Below are 16,262 nucleotides of genomic sequence, written 5' to 3'. Positions count from 1 at the left end.
CTTGTCATGTATATATTAGTTAGGGAGGACTTGTCTCGGATAGGGTTGTAGTATGGATGGGGTTGTGTATATATTAGGGAGGACTCTCCTTGGATAGGGTTGTAGTATGGATGGGGTTGTGTATATATTAGGGAGGACTCTCCTTGGATAGGGTTGTAGTATGGATGGGGTTGTGTATATATTAGGGAGGACTCTCCTTGGATAGGGTTGTAGTATGGATGGTGTGGTGTATATATTAGGGAGGACTCTCCTTGGATATGGTTGCAGTATGGATGGGGTCGTGTATATATTAGTTAGGGTGGACTCTCCTTGAATATGGTTGTAGTATGGATGGGGTCGTGTATATATTAGTTAGGGAGGACTTTCCTCTGGTAGGGTTGTAGTATGGATGGGGTCGTGTATATATTAGTTAGGGAGGACTTGTCTCGGATAGGGTTGTAGTATGGATGGGGTTGTGTTTATATTAGGAAGGGCTCTCCTTGGATAGGGTTGTAGTATGGATGGGGTTGTGTATATATTAGGGAGGACTTTCCTTGGGTAGGGTTGTAGTATGGATGGAGTGGTGTATATATTAGTTAGGGAGGACTCTCCTCGGGTAGGGTTGTAGTATGGATGGAGTGGTGTATATATTAGTTAGGGAGGACTCTCCTCGGGTAGGGTTGTAGTATGGATGGTGTGGTGTATATATTAGTTAGGGAGGACTTTCCTCGGGTAGGGTTGTAGTATGGATGGTGTGGTGTATATATTAGTTAGGGAGGACTCTCCTCGGATAGGGTTGTAGTATGGATGGAGTGGTGTATATATTAGTTAGGGAGGACTCTCCTCGGGTAGGGTTGTAGTATGGATGGTGTGGTGTATATATTAGTTAGGGAGGACTCTCCTCTGGTAGGGTTGTAGTATGGATGGGGTTGTGTATATATTAGTTAGGGAGGACTCTGATAGGGTTGTAGTATGGATGGAGTGGTGTATATATTAGTTAGGGAGGACTCTCCTCGGGTAGGTTTGTAGTATGGATGGAGTGGTGTATATATTAGTTAGGGAGGACTCGGATAGGGTTGTAGTATGGATGGGGTCGTGTATATATTAGTTAGCGAGGACTTTCCTCGGATAGGGTTGTAGTATGGATGGAGTGGTGTATATATTAGTTAGGGAGGACTCTCCTCGGGTAGGGTTGTAGTATGGATGGGGTCGTGTATATATTAGTTAGGGAGGACTCTCCTCGGGTAGGGTTGTAGTATGGATGGGGTCGTGTATATATTAGTAGTAGGAATGTTTTTCCCTCTAGGTGCTGGGCTGTATGTAAAGGTAGTGCTGCAGACAGCATTGTGAATGTGCCCTAAATTAGTGTATAGGAACATAATGGTTCCCTCCACTATTTGTACTGGAAAAATAGGTGATTTTTACAATGACCGCAGTGATTACAAAGACTATTTAATCCTTCCTAACATCTCTCTAGTTTCCAGCCTGGTCCAGCCTCCCCTTTTTCCTCCCACTGTGAATTAATAACAGTTTCTGGAAATCAGATGCCATATTTGGAGAAGGCAGAGAGCCCCTAAGTATCCTAATGTAGAGAAATCTGTCTTAACACGCGACACACGGGAGCTGAGGTTTCCCTGCTGATCTGTGGAGTATATTGTGTGAAAGGACAAGCATGACTTCAGTCTCTGTACTCGTGTCACAACATGACATGTGGAATTTGTCGCCTTCACATATTTGTGTAAAATACTCCAGGAGGGGAATTGTAAGCGACTGTGAAGATGGGAACCTATTGTGATCACTGGATTACCATGGGGCAGAAGAGATCTGGACATTAACCCTTTCACTTGCTGAACTGGTTTATTCAACAGCTTTCATTAAACTGACCACAAGACTAAGTGGTCTGAGGCTGCGACATCCCGCTGCTATTCCTCCTCCTGAGATAAACGCGTTATTACAGCTCTGTGGTCCTATACACTATAGCAGTAACACAGAGCTCGACACGACACTGTGTAATTTTGGTTTGCAGGATTAGTATGGTGATGGTCTAAGGTGACCTCAGTCTTAGCCTGTGCGATGTGACTGGATAATTACATATTGGTAGAGGGACCGTTATGGGCTTTAGATACCCTGAGAACGTTACACAGCATTTCATAATTGGTGCAGTTTTGATGTGCAGTGACATCTCCACTTTAAGAAATGTCCTTTTGCAATGCACTCGACCTGTCCCTGTAGCTGGATAATGGCAGCCCATGTGTGGGACCACTTCTGCTCTGGGGACCCCTTAAAAAATTGGACCCCCCCCCCCCCCAACCAATTTGCAGAACTGGTTGTAGCGGAGTGTGCTGTTAAGGGCACCCACAACCGGTAAGTTCTGCTTTGCACATTGGGTTATCCTTCGGTGAGATCTTAATTCCCATGGTACAAAAGAGGGGGTTTCCAGGAGTGGTGTCTTCATTCAGAGGATCCCTTTTTAAAAAGACCCCAATGTCCTTTTTAAATGACAATAAGAACTGGACGTCCCTGCTTTCATTTCCTATTAAACCTTTTTGTTTCTCACTTTCAAAGAAGTAAAGCAAATTGTACTTACTCCGCGTAGAACACGAAGCTATGATAGTGTAATTTTATCCACTGCCAAGTTACTAAAATGTGCTCACGGAAAAAAGTTCCAGACTAGCTGGAAATGACTGAAGTGAAAGGTTTTACTGGGTGTCCATTTTACTGACTAGCAAACGAAGTAGCTTTTTTTTTTTTTTCCCTGTGTTTAAAATGGTAAATGTAGTGTTATAACTCCATACGTGTTCCACAGCTTTGTACCATACTTATAATGACGCACATGTATACATGTGAGAAGCTTTTTTTCCTAACGTGACTATTTTCTGTCCGTTATGTAGGAGTATTGAAGGATTACTTGAGAGAGCTTCCTTCTCCGCTGATCACAAAGCAGTTGTACGAGGCCGTGCTACACGCCATGGCCGAGAAACCGCTGAAGATGTCTGGGAACGGCTGTGAAAATGATCCGCGGGACTCCGAGGACACGGTGGAGCTTCTGAAATGCCTGCCTGACGTGGAGAGGGTAAGACCGGCTGCTGCTTAAATATTGTGTTTGTTGACTCTCGGTAAATGTATTCGGTTATCCTTCTTAGTTTTATTTGATGTAAGTTATAAGGATATTTATTATAAGTCGGGGAGAGGAGTTCAGTATATATGCTCAGCACCTCCTATTTCAGCATCCCTCTTACTTGTGACTGGGCATAAAGGAAAGGATAAGATTCAGGATGTAAACACCAACTATAGTGCTAAAGTAACTGAGAGACTGATCTGGAAAGTTTGTTGTGGGTTACACCCTCTGTATACAGACTTACCTGAGGGGCAGGGGGCGTTACAATTAGGGCCTGATTATCCAATAGGCTGCAGCCTAGGATGCAAGGCTGAAGGGAGGAGGGGGAGCTATGAGCTTATTAGCCTAGAGTGGCCTGATCCCTGATTTACAATATCGTGAGTCTTCACTGAGACATTATGAGCAACACTTAAAATGTATGATTTGCTTCCCCGTTTCAGGAAAGCACAGCCCTGCACATTCACCCCAACAGATGCTAATTAAAAATGATATGGACTTAAAGTGTAAAAATTAGAAATTAACATGTCTCCTTTAAGCAGATCCTGGGTTCATCCATGTTATCATATTGATAACGGAGTTGTCTCTGTCCTTCAGGCGACCTTAAAAATGCTGCTGGATCACCTGAAATTGGTGGCGTCCTACCACGAGGTGAACAAGATGACCTGTCAGAACCTGGCTGTATGCTTCGGGCCCGTTTTGCTGAGTCAGAGGCAGGAAACGTCCAATCACAACAACCGCGTGTTCATCGATTCGGAGGAGCTCGCTAGTGCCTTAGATTTCAAGAAACACATCGAAGTCCTACATTATTTGCTGCAGTTATGGCCAGGTGAGCTGTCCTATCATCTCCACTTATGTTGGCACAGCCAGGTTCTCTCTGTTTTTAGTAACTGTCCATTTGACGTTTTTTTCATTAAAAATATTCTGTTAAGGTCCGAGTTAATGTCAGTAGTGGCCCAATCCATAGTTCTAGGCATCGGTCTGGCCCATTCTCCCATATCCTTTAGAAACGCCATTAAGCACTAGGCTGATACTTGTTGCTGGGATCATCATCATTTCTTAATCCATAGTAGATGAATAAAGTGTGACTCTGCCCCGAGATGCCTCATTCATAACCTGCATTAAACCCAGTCTCGCAGTTCCTCCATTTTGAATAGAGATGAAATGTATTAATCCACCATTGATTGTGAAGGATTATTTTGAAGTAAGATTTAAACAAGAGTGAAAGTTCACATGAATACCGATATCGGGGGTAAAGCAGTTTGTGCTGTTTGCCATAGGTAGGCGAGACAGTGGAGGTATTTAGCAGCCGTGATCCAGGTAACGAGTTATTGTCTCGAATCGGTGTGATGTGTGTCTGTGTGATATACGCATGGTACAGCTTGTGACTTCTATATAGCCTTAATCTGTGTACTCATGTATAATGCACGATCCCTTAATCAGTGTGCTCTGGTACAATGCATGATGCCTTAATCTGTGTGCTCTGGGATGGTGTATGATGCCTTAATCATTGTGCTCTGGTACAATGCATGATGCCTTAATCAGTGTACTCTGGGGCGTGTATGATGCCTTAATCTCTGTGTAATCACTTGTTTGCTATGTGGTCCTTTGGAAGGTAGATGTACCCTATATATGTTATGTTTTTTCACTTCGTTTCTTTAGATGTTCAGTTCAATATAAACATTTTTGCACAAAGGACATCCTTGACCCATGTGCATTTGCATGGTATTGCATGAAGCCTTTATCCATGTACTGTGGAGTGCTGCTGGGTGAGGCCTTGATCTGTGTGCTCTTGCATGGTACTTTATGATGCATTGATCCATGTGCTGTGACGTTATGCTGCCCAAGGCCTTCATCCTTGTGTACATTTATGGTGCTGCGTGAGGTATCTATTTGTGTGTCCTTGCATGGCCCTGTAAGGTCTTGATCAGTGTGTAGTTTGCATGATGCTGGGTAAAGCTTTGATTTGTGTGTGTTTGCATTGTGCTCACCCGTATGGGCCAATTTGAAGCCATTATCAAAGATTTTTAGCTGATAAAACTGATCCGTGCTAGTTACAATGTGTTTCCACCCATGACACTTAACAAATCCGGCTGTTTGTATGTTCATTATTGTTAAAATTGGAATGGCGATCCATAAAGTGGTGGTTTTTAAAAATGTTCATTCTGGTTGTTTTAATGGCGGTTTGGCCTTTAGTAAATCCAGTGGTTTTATAACCTCCGTAAGAACGGCTGAAAACTGGTGGTTTCATCAAACCAGACTTTAGTAAAGCTCCAAATGTTCCTTTCTCCTCGGATGTTATTGATCACTCCCTGATTCCGGCCTTTGTACGGTTATGATGTACATCAGACCCATTAATTGCCTTGTGCACAGTGCACTTATTGGGGTGACATTGAGAACAGTAACGGGTGGGCTCACAATCCCTCATTGAGTTCATGTACCAGCAAGCAGAGCTTTGTTTGTACTTAACAATTAATCTTTTTGCGATATTTTTCACTTATTGTTCAACAAATGTATGTATTTTAGCACCAGACTGCCATTAAAGACGAAGTCCATCTTCAGAAACAGTTGTTTACTTTTGTTGCCTTTTGGTTACAACAGAAAAACACAGCTCTATGCATTCAATACAACAAAATCTACAGTTTTATGTTGTAACGAAGGGCAGCAGGAAAAAACACTGCTGCTTGGAAGAGGTCTGATGGCGACTTCCCCTCTAAATATGTTTTTCAAGGTTTAAGTTTGAGAAATAACTATTTATTTATTTTTTATTGTTGTATTACTTTGCAGTGAAAAATGACTCTTTCAAAGAAGCCACCCAAAGTAGCGTTGACGCGCAGCCCCAGCCGCGCCTGCGCAGGAAGAAGCCGCGGCCGCAGATGCTCATTTTGAACAGCTCGGAGATGTCCGGAGTGCTGCGGCCTAGGGTGGCTCGTCTGGACAGTCCTTCCAGTAACCGCTATGCAGGAGATTGGAGCAGCTGCCAGGGCAGCTATCTCATGAGCCCGAAAGAGGAAGCGGATTATGCGGACGTCCACTCGGAAAGCCCTCCGCACAGGAACACCTGCGTGCGGGTGGAAGAGACAAGCCAGCATTTAATAGCCAAAGAACATTCACTCCAGGCTCTGATTAGTGTGAGCGCCGGAGGCGTCCCCGAGGAACCGGACGTGAATCTTCATGACCTGCAGGAAAGCATCGACGCCTTGATAGGAAGCCTGGAGCGAGAGCTCAGCAAGACTAGACTGAATGTCAGCTTCTAAGACCTTCTCCTTGTCACTCCCGTTATCTCTTCTCATTAGAAGAATAATTCTCATTTAACCCCCAGAGGGTCTACTTGTGTACAGCGATCTTCTGTCTTTGTTCTTCCTGTGTTATATGAGACAGGATCTCCAGGAAATAAACACTTATTTGGTACGTAGAGGAAGATAGTGGCTGCCGGCTCAGTGTTTTGGTTTGTAGGGTTATTTAAATGTCCCTCTGTGGTCAGGTCGGACACATCCTGACGTGGCTGCTGGTCTGCCAGTGAAGAAAAGAACGGACACTTTTTATTCATAGAAATATTTCAAACACTACGTGGTATTCTTATAGGACTCCTTGTGGCAGCACAAGGTAGCTTGTCTGTTGTTGCCATTTTGATAAAGTTTTGTGAAACTTCCACAATTTGGGGGGGGGGGGGAGAGCCCAAGTGCCTGGTGTTTATACAGCAAATGAAGTGTTAGAGGGAGAATTGAGAAAAGTATCTGCAGTACTTCCATTTTTTTTTTCCAAATTGGGCATATTTAAATGTAATCTAAACTACAGGTTGTCTTATATAAAATAATTACTGGTAACATTTGCAAATGTATATGTAAATGTTAGGAGTTTACCAAGTCTAAAGATATTTACAGGAGTGTGAATAACCACCTCCCTTCTCTTATTTGGCTTCTGCTCAACAGATATGATCATAGTTTCATTGTTGTCCTGTTGTCAACACCCACAGTAAAGTAAAGGGCTACTCAGAGTGCGTTCGGACAAAGGCAGGCGCTTCCTAGGAGGTGTGGCCACGTGGCCTATTGGGAAGCTGCAAATATATTGGTCCATGCAATAACCCACTACCGTTTTGTGGCCAATTAATAGGCCGATTAGTTTGCCGGGAGCTCGTCTTCCTTCACCTCTAATCCGGGCTCTGCACGTTCCTAGGGCAACTTGCTCTGGGACATGGACAGTCATCCAATCCACCACTGCTGGACCCCCCCCCCCCCCAAGGCAGGTCCTCGGCTCACAGTGCCCCTGGTGAAGGGCATATAGTCTGTAAACTGCAAGAAGAAAAGACTGAACCACAGGTCTGGCTATTACTAAGTTACTAGCGTTCCTTGCCCTAGCCATCTGAGACTTGTAGTTCCAGTTCCAATATAGTTGCCCATGCCTAATCTGAAGCAATGACAATCCACATTCCCTGATGCATGTGATGTAACCATGTACTAAGACTACACCTCATTTCTGCACTTTTTATGTTACATTATCCAGTATCCTATTCCCAATAATGCTGTGAAGTCAAAAATTGAAAAGGTACTAAGTAGAAGTAAGTTCCTGCGCTAATTTCCCAGACGCGGTAGCTGTGAGTACGTGTCTGGCTTTGCCTTAAGGATGAACCTGGGAGGTCCAGTTCAGCACATCACACCACGTGTAAACAGGGGCCGCTAGTGATTGGAAACTCTCCAATCTGGAACATGTGGGCAATCTAAGGAGAAAGCTAGCAGCAGTGGAGGATCAATGGCTAAGCTTTATGGCTCGTTCACTTGTCGGCACTGAAGTGCGCTGTGATGTGGTGCACAGCGTTCCTAATGCACAGTAATGAACTGTGGCAGTGTATTTGCTTAGGGACCAATGACTCCATTATGGTGCAGTGTATGTGGATGGCATGGTGCCGATAAGTAAAAAAGCCCTTGAAGAACACCCACAGGTTAAAAATAATGGCAAGTTATTTTGTATGCTGAACCAATTTTCACGTGCGCACGCCCTATAGAATAACCAGGGACTACACCAAATTTATTTTCCGCATTCTCAGGACTATGGCTTCAGCAGCTGCGTCCGCTGTTTGTAGGTAACTGTGCACCAGGAACCTTAAACCATATAGAGCGGTTCAAACCCACTGACCTTTCACTATGCAGATAATGTGCTAATCTATGTTATAATATGCAATGCTATCGTACATAACGGCTCACCAGTAAAAACATGTATCTGTTAAGGTACCTGGAATATGAATAGAATATATCTATACATAACTATAGAGAGAATCACTAAGTATATATTGACAACATAATTCATGTGGCTATTTAATAAGTATATATATATATAATGTACATAGAAATCTCTAAATAATCTTTTAATTTTGTATAATTATTTGATATTGTGAATACTGTAAAGACGCAAAGACGTTCAGCTGACACGTTGGAGATTGCAGTGAATCCTCCTGGGAAATAAAATTCTACTGACCTAGAAGAAACCTTGTTCAGCTTTTCGCAGTCAGTCCAAATATCTCAAATTAAATTGTCCCAGTAGTCAGCCATTGTGTGCTCTCAACCAATCTTCAGGAGAGTGAAGCCTACCTATTCACTATGAACTAGTGACATCACGGATCTGCCTCTGATGTCACCAGCAAGTTCCCTGTGTGTGTAGGGGATAGGGACACCTTAAGAGATCCTGGATCCCACTGAACAATGCCATTCTCCTATTATTTATAAGGTACCAGCACAGCAGGAACACTCAGACAGTACTGGTTACTGGGAGCTTCTGGGAGGCTGGCGCACTACGTTCTATAATATAGGATGTCGCCATCTGCCACCACCTTCAGCTAAAACTAGAGGGCAGCAGAGAGCTATTGAAAATTGTCGACTGAAGGGGATGATGGGAAATCCTGCGAGTTTACCGCGTGGGGGGAGAAGGTACATTATGTTTTTATTACACAACTCCAAGGTCTATTTTTGTATGTAACTAAATACGATATTTTTATAAAACAGCCAGTGCCATTTTATAACAGAAGATTGAAGTATTTTGGAACGCTAACATGTATACACCTGTCTGTATTATTATTATTTTACTTACAACATGTTGCAAGCTCCCACTTTTTTTCTTTTTGTAATATTGTGTACACAACCCAATGTGAACTCGGTTGTGCTTCTGACATGTAGAAAGCTTCTGCTCTTATTAAATGCTTCAGAAATGTATTTTCTACATTGTAATTTATATATAAATATATATATTATGTTTTTCTTGTATTCGAAAAGTGTTACAACACTATCCGGTAAACTGTTAATATTAAATATCTGATAGTTTGACGTGCTGCTTCTTTCTGTGTATTGCTTGAACATAGTGTGTTTTTTATTGATGTATTAGTATTTATTTATACAGCGCCCCCTGTATTCTGCACCGTAGTTCAATCAGTACTACGTAAGTCCCTAACCCCAGAAAGCCTTACAATCTCACATACACACAAAGACCCACTCAGAACTATTTAGTCAGAAGCCAGTTAGCTTGGACCATAGGTGGAACCTTAGGAGAACATACAAACTCCACACACAGAGTATTCTGTCTCCTCATTGCTGAATATACAGGAAGCTGTTTACATTTGAGAGACCACTAAACCCAAAAATTAAATCTCTTCAGATCTGAACCATGAAGGTAAAATGCATTGTTCAGTGTTCAGCTGAGATTCCACTGCAGCTCTGTTAGAAATAAATCATTAGCCTACTCTTATATAGTGGTGGTAGTGTCCCACTAGGAGCGGATACGGGTCCAAAAGTTGTGAATGCTGTCATTTGACCGTCAGTGACATCACTGGTCCTGCCCCAGTCTATGAATTAACCTATCAATACAGTGCAACTCTGCAAAGCAAGTCTTCCAAGCTGTCAGTCACTCTGGTAGAAAAGAACCCACTTCCATATTTGGCAGTTTGCTTCAGTCATGTATAAGCACATCTGTTATTTCATGTATATTACTCTGCCTGTGATGTACACAGATATATGTGGACACCCCTCTAATTAGTATGTTTGGCCATTTCATACACACCTATTAACAGGTGCACAATGAAGAGTACAGCCATGCAATTTCCATAGTCAAACGTTAGCGGTAAAATGGGTCGTACTGAAGAGTTTAGCGACTTTCAGTACAGCGCGGACCAACAAGTCAGGGGAACGTTTCCTACCTGGATGTGTACGGCGGACTGTAAAGTGTGGTAGAGGAGGAATAATGGTCTGGGTTAGGCAATGAATTGGGCCAGGCATTACACATGCACTAAGCACAGTACCTTGAAAGGCTGTTTGAGAATTACACTTTTGGTCAAGTTATTGAATAGTTGAAGGGCTCTCTCCTACAGGTAGGTAAAGGCCGTGGTCACTGATTAATTAAAGCTCCTCTGGTTCTGACCCAGGACATATTGAGCGTGTGTCTAATATTATTGTACACAGCAAATTCAACAAACTACAAAAAGTTCCAATCTCCTTTTTATTCTTTTAAATGAACTTCTAGCCGTCCACAATGGCCACATCACAAAATTAATTTTAAATACAGCCGGTAAAACATCAGCTTTTCACCTTTATTTCTTCAGCTTCTCGTTTAAGCCCAAGTCCAGTGAGAATCGTGTTCTCACACCCCAAGTATGCCACATATTCCCGGTTAATCTCCTCTTCAAGCTGTTCCTTAGACTTCGCCGGTGGCGTGTGTTCCTTTTGACCCAAACAACAGCCCGTTACATCAATGCTTATTAAAAATAGCTACTTCTAATCTGATAAATGAGTTCATGGCCATGAAAACAATCACATGTAATAACCTTAACCACTACTAGACCCCCCTCCCTTTCCCACAGATTTATTTTTTTTCTTTGCAGGCTGTAACCAGGGGCATGGGAGTAGAGGGAGACCATATTTTCCATGCCTGTGTGCAGTTTATGCTTTAAAAAAAAACACCCATATAATCTAACCAGCCATGTCCTGGATAATTAGTAAACTGCTCAGATTAGATGACAGTTCTATGATCAGGGAAATCTACAAGATCTGTTGGGGGGTACGTCTAGCGTACAGCACAACTAAATCACCTGGCCTAGGCAGCCTTCATCTCATGAGATCAATCTCTTAAAAAAAATGGTTATTCAATGAGATTGATCATGCAAATCTAAAATCCTCTTGTGCGGGCCACACGGATGTCTGGAGAGTTCTCGTACTTACCGTTTTCTTGCTGAGGTCTCTCAGCTCCAACGTTCTTTTTTCTGCTGCTCGGAATGTTTTCCGCTGTTCATAGTATTCTAAATGTTTGACTTCTCTCTCAAAATAATTAATGACGCCGGCATTCTGCGGGCAGAGGAGACTGGTCACGTAGTGCACATTTACATTCGTCATAAGCTATTTATATAGCGCCACTAATTCTGCTGACCACTGAGAAACCGTGCTGCCCCAAGAAACGGTGCCGCTCAATCAGATCACATTATGGTTTTCAATAACATTTTATTTTACCATTTTATGTAACAAAATATTTTAATCTCAGTAAAATTTCTGGGATTGAAGAAGGTGGGAGAACAAACTTGAGCTGAGGTAGCTGCCCCATGGCCCTATAGCAGTTGTGAAACTACAAGTCCCAGCATACCCAGACAGCTGGAGATTAGTTCCACAGCAGCTGGAGAGCAGGTTACCTAATCCTGGATTGGGGCTAAGAGAGACTATAAATCACTGATTTGTAAACTGGAGGTAGATGAATGAGAAAATAATGGAAAGTAAATAAACCACATTATAAAATAATCATGTCATTACTTCCTTGTTTGTGTAATTAAGAACATCTATGTATTGTCTATACAATAGTTACAATGTGAACAGTGCAGCACACAAGTTAGGCTGGGTACACACTATACAAAATTTCTCACACTGCAATATCCTTAACGATTTTACCAACGATTTAAATAAACAAACAAAAAAAAAAAAAGCACGATCAGCAGCTGATTCATGTGTACACAATATACACGTTTCATCTTCAGATCTGTGCTCCTCATCTATCATAACCATTGGCTGAAAAGTTCGTTACTCTGCACACTCCATAGAGATCTATGGACACTGCCAGTGCTGAGTGTGCACACACTGCAGGATTGGAACGACCTTGTTCCATCGTTGAACGAGATTTTTAGCCCAGTTTAAAAATCAAATCAAACGTAACATCAAAGCGAATGTGGAATTGCTAAACACTGCCCCGTAGTGATAAACGGAGATTTGGAACAATTCACTAGGAACAAATAGCTCATGAATATTAGTCAGGCCTCGTGAATGTTAGTCAGGCTTAGTAATGTCACTAGCTAATTTATAGGCTGCATTCTAGTTCAGCCTATATAATGGATGACTCCAGTGTGCAAGTGACAGGTCCACCCTAATTCTCGCCATGTAGGAGAATGTAGGGGTCACTTTCTCACCACGATCCTCCAGGCTCACAGACTGGACAAGGTCAAACACACACAGCTTTGTTAAGGGATGTTGGAAATGTGTTTGGTTCGTCCAATCAGCTTAATGTGATGCAGAGTTGATTGTATTTGAGCTCCTCCAAGTAGTTAGCGTGGAGAATCATGGGACCAATCAGTGGACCATATATTGTGAACTTTAATTTGTCAATCCTATTGTAGTTAAATAATAATAATAAAAAAAATACCTATTTAAATATTTAAGCAAAACAAAATTTTTATTTTACTTAGATATATAAATCTATCTATCTGTCTCAGTATCTGACACTATGGGGCATATTCAATTGTCGCAGGTTTCCGCGGCGTTAAAACTAGGGAGCCGCGAGCTGAAATTCAGCGAGGAAACTACCGTAGTAATGGTTTTTCCGCGCACTATTACCGACAATTGAATATGCCCCTATAAGTGGAACAGCATTGAACAAAAAAAATCTGTTTACTATTTTATTGCAGTTGTTACACTTTATCAACCAAAATATTTTACCAGGGACAAAATAAGGTTGCTCCAGTGTGAGAGAACGCTGTATATATTGTCTATGTCTGGTTGCCATAGAAACGACAAATGATTTGTCTATGCATAAATGTTATTCAAGGACACCCCCCCCCCCCCCCCCTCAAAAAAAAAAAACAACTGAATGTGCTGCCACAAATGTAGACAAAACTCCAAGGCAATAAAATAATGCTGAAAAGACAATATTGCACAAGCACATTTATAGCCAGATCAAACAACATTTTCAACTGCAATAAAATAGACCTGTAAATATTTAAAGAAACTATCACAGTACAAACCTCATTAGCAGAGGGGCGATGTAAGGTCCAAGGGATTTCTAAAACATGCAGAGTCCCGGAGTCGTCAGCCAAGGCCAGGAAATGCTGCTTTGCTGCAACGGTAAAATGTTTACATATGTAATTGGTAAAAGCTAATTTTTCACCTTTTAAAATAACTAACACCTAGCTGGCTCCTAGCACAACCCACAGATTTCCTGCCTTAATATGTGCCGGGAATAAAGAGAAATAATTGGGGGTATAGGGCGAGGGGATGAATGCATCGGATTATGGGGATAGATGGTGTAATGAATAGAGGTGACCTGGAGTTACACAATGATTTTCAAGAGAAAAGAGGGAGCGATGTGAAAATCAGATGAAAGTAGGGTCTATTTAAAGGAGTTGGCAGATTAAACCAATGAGATCGCGACTCTGAAGGCCTGTATTGGCAATCTGCTGTTCAGTGCAACTCCACACAATTTGAGTTTTCCGAACGAACTCTGCGTTTAATGCTATCATTTCAAGATAAACCAGCTTAAAGACAATACAGGGAATCTGTAACTTGAAGAGACTCAGTCATTTGCTAAACATAACACAATGATATATATGGATTTGCACGTTTGATGATAATAGGGATAATTAGTAATCCGGTCAGATCAGATGACATTTCTATTCGGGAAATCTATGTGTAAGTAACAGTGTACAATATACACATCACCAATACTATAAGACAACATACAGATACATAACTCTGACCCAACTGTATAAAGAAGGAATCCGGCTGAAATAACCAGGATTAGTCTCGTTCACTCCGGGGCTGATCATGTGACTGTGGTTTGTTCCAGTCTCAGCAACTCACCAGCACTATAAACAGGGTTAATTGAGCCCTATGAAGAATGCGTTGACATACACATGGTCACCAGCAAGGTGCTCTCACTAGTCATGTATTGTCACCAGCGATGTATTGTCACCAGCTATCTGTGAATAAGCTGCATTCTCTTCCATACTGGCTCAGCTCACAAAACATTACTTCCAATTCCTTCCATATAAGCAGATTGGGAAGGGATCCAGTTTATTCATCACAACCAGCACCCGGACACACACAATTCACTTGTGTAGGTGACAGGTGCTCTGTAATAAGATATTACTAGTACTAGATCATTATTATAACCTACCAATGTGCAGTTACCTATTATATTCATCTCATCACAAACATACCTCTGTTTGACAGAAATATTTGTAAGTGTAGTAACAATGACTATGTACTGTGTAATCTCCATCTGTGTCAGTCAGTATGGTGGAAGGAGCACATGAGGTAACAAGTGTCAGCCACGTCTGTGTGCACACGTCAAACCCGCTAACCTGAGACAATGGTGGGTTTAATGTACGTGATAGCGGCTGCTGAGATGTTCTGGGTCTGGGAGGGCTCGTGTGTCTTCTCCAGTAAGTCCCATATATCCACGTTTCCATCTTCTTTGCCAATGTAGAAAACTCCAGCTCTGGATAAGGACCAGTGGGCTGCGGTGAGCCGCTTCTGGGAGCAGCAGGACTGGAGGATTGGGCCGCTCTTAAAAGGAAGAGCGCTAATTAACATCAACAACAGAGAGTATGTGAGCGTAGACCACTATAGTGCTCAGTGTAACGTTAGATTAAACACAGCTGCATCTGCTGAATCTGTAACAATACGACTTACATGACTGCATTACATGACTGCATAATGCAGACTCTCCAGTGTAGCAGCGGTAACAAAGCCTTCTGAAGCAAGCAGCTGATGCAAAATGTATTAAAGGGAGCAACTAAAACAGTTCAACAGATAATAAATAACTTATATTGTGATTGTTTATATACACAGCATGAAAAGAAGACCTTACCAGAGTCTAATCCTTAGGGGTAAATGTATCAAAACCTTCTAAAAAGGAAAAGTGGAGGTGTTGTCCACAGCAACCAATCAGATTCTAGCTATCATTTTCTAGCAAGTACTAGATAAATGATAGCTAGGATCTGATTGGCTGCTATGGACAACACCTCCACTTTAGTTTATCACAGTAAGATTGCGGGTTTGGCTGTACTGAGCACTAACTTTTAGCGAAAAAAAGCATCTTACATATTGGCAAAGCCTTGTTCAATGAAGAAAGAACAAGTCTGCAATACAAGATACTGATCAGAAAACCAGCAATATGTAAAGCTGGGGGCGTGCATACTGCTATACAAGGAATATATATAGGAACAGCAGTCGCTTATTGTGAAAATATGCCGGAACATAGTGGGGTCCCTTTTTTCCATCCCCTACTGACGCAATTCACTCTCCCAGTGTTGTTGAATTGTAGGGTGAAACGCGTTAGCGGAGTGTGTGGGGTGGAGACCTCTTCCATCTTATCACGATTCCTCTTCCATCTTATCACATGATTCTGGGCTCAGCTGTGACCAGGCTGAATATTCACTATTGGCCCGGGAGACGACTCATTACTCCAGTTTGGAGTCATCTATTCCCTAATTTCTCTTATCTGCTAAAAAGTTTACAAAGATAAAGTGAAATTTGTTTAGAAAACAAATTATTTGTAAAGCTGGGTACACACTACACCAGGCCTGTCCAACCTGCGGCCCCCCAGATGTTGTGAAACTACAAGTCCTAGCATGCCCTTCCAGCTATCAACTGGTTGTCTACTGGCAAAGCATGCTGGGGCTTGTAGTTTCACAACACCTGGAGGGCCGCAGGTTGGACAGGCCTGCACTACACGGTTTTCGTCCAATAATCGGCTCAATCAGCCGACATACGACCACTCATTCAAAAGTCGGGTCAGTGTGTGTTTTGACACGATGGTCGAAAGTCTGCCCAAATGGACGATTGTCGCCTCAATTGGTTGGTCGTACCGTTTAATATTTTCGTTCCAATCTCGTTTCCGATACACAACAGTGAGTACGAAATTACAGTCATTG

General features: G+C 42.2%; 2 protein-coding genes across 3 annotated transcripts in view; one reads left to right on the top strand and one right to left on the bottom strand.

The window, feature by feature from the left end:
* The window catches only part of SYDE2 (synapse defective Rho GTPase homolog 2), a 38,159-nt gene extending 28,751 nt beyond the window's left edge, over nt 1-9,408 (top strand). Inside the window, exons 5-7 of the mRNA XM_075182016.1 lie at nt 2,871-3,052; nt 3,692-3,923; nt 5,882-9,408. Coding sequence (XP_075038117.1) covers nt 2,871-3,052; nt 3,692-3,923; nt 5,882-6,351 — 884 coding nt within the window. The 3' untranslated portion in view covers nt 6,352-9,408. The remainder of the gene's footprint in view (nt 1-2,870; nt 3,053-3,691; nt 3,924-5,881) is intronic.
* Nucleotides 9,409-10,554: 1,146 nt separating this feature from the next.
* DNAI3 (dynein axonemal intermediate chain 3) overlaps nt 10,555-16,262 on the bottom strand; it is a 66,102-nt gene continuing 60,394 nt past the window's right edge. For both annotated transcript variants that reach the window (XM_075182019.1, XM_075182018.1), the window contains exons 21-24: nt 14,688-14,892; nt 13,350-13,441; nt 11,293-11,415; nt 10,555-10,794 (exon numbers count right to left, since the gene is read on the bottom strand). In XM_075182019.1, coding sequence (XP_075038120.1) covers nt 10,651-10,794; nt 11,293-11,415; nt 13,350-13,441; nt 14,688-14,892 — 564 coding nt within the window. In that variant the 3' untranslated portion in view covers nt 10,555-10,650. The remainder of the gene's footprint in view (nt 10,795-11,292; nt 11,416-13,349; nt 13,442-14,687; nt 14,893-16,262) is intronic.

This window comes from Mixophyes fleayi, chromosome 8, assembly GCF_038048845.1.
Source record: "Mixophyes fleayi isolate aMixFle1 chromosome 8, aMixFle1.hap1, whole genome shotgun sequence".
Classification (NCBI taxonomy): Eukaryota; Metazoa; Chordata; class Amphibia; order Anura; family Limnodynastidae; genus Mixophyes; species Mixophyes fleayi.
The sequence above is the reverse complement of the archived record's forward strand: the minus strand, read 5'-3'. Positions and strand labels throughout refer to the sequence as shown.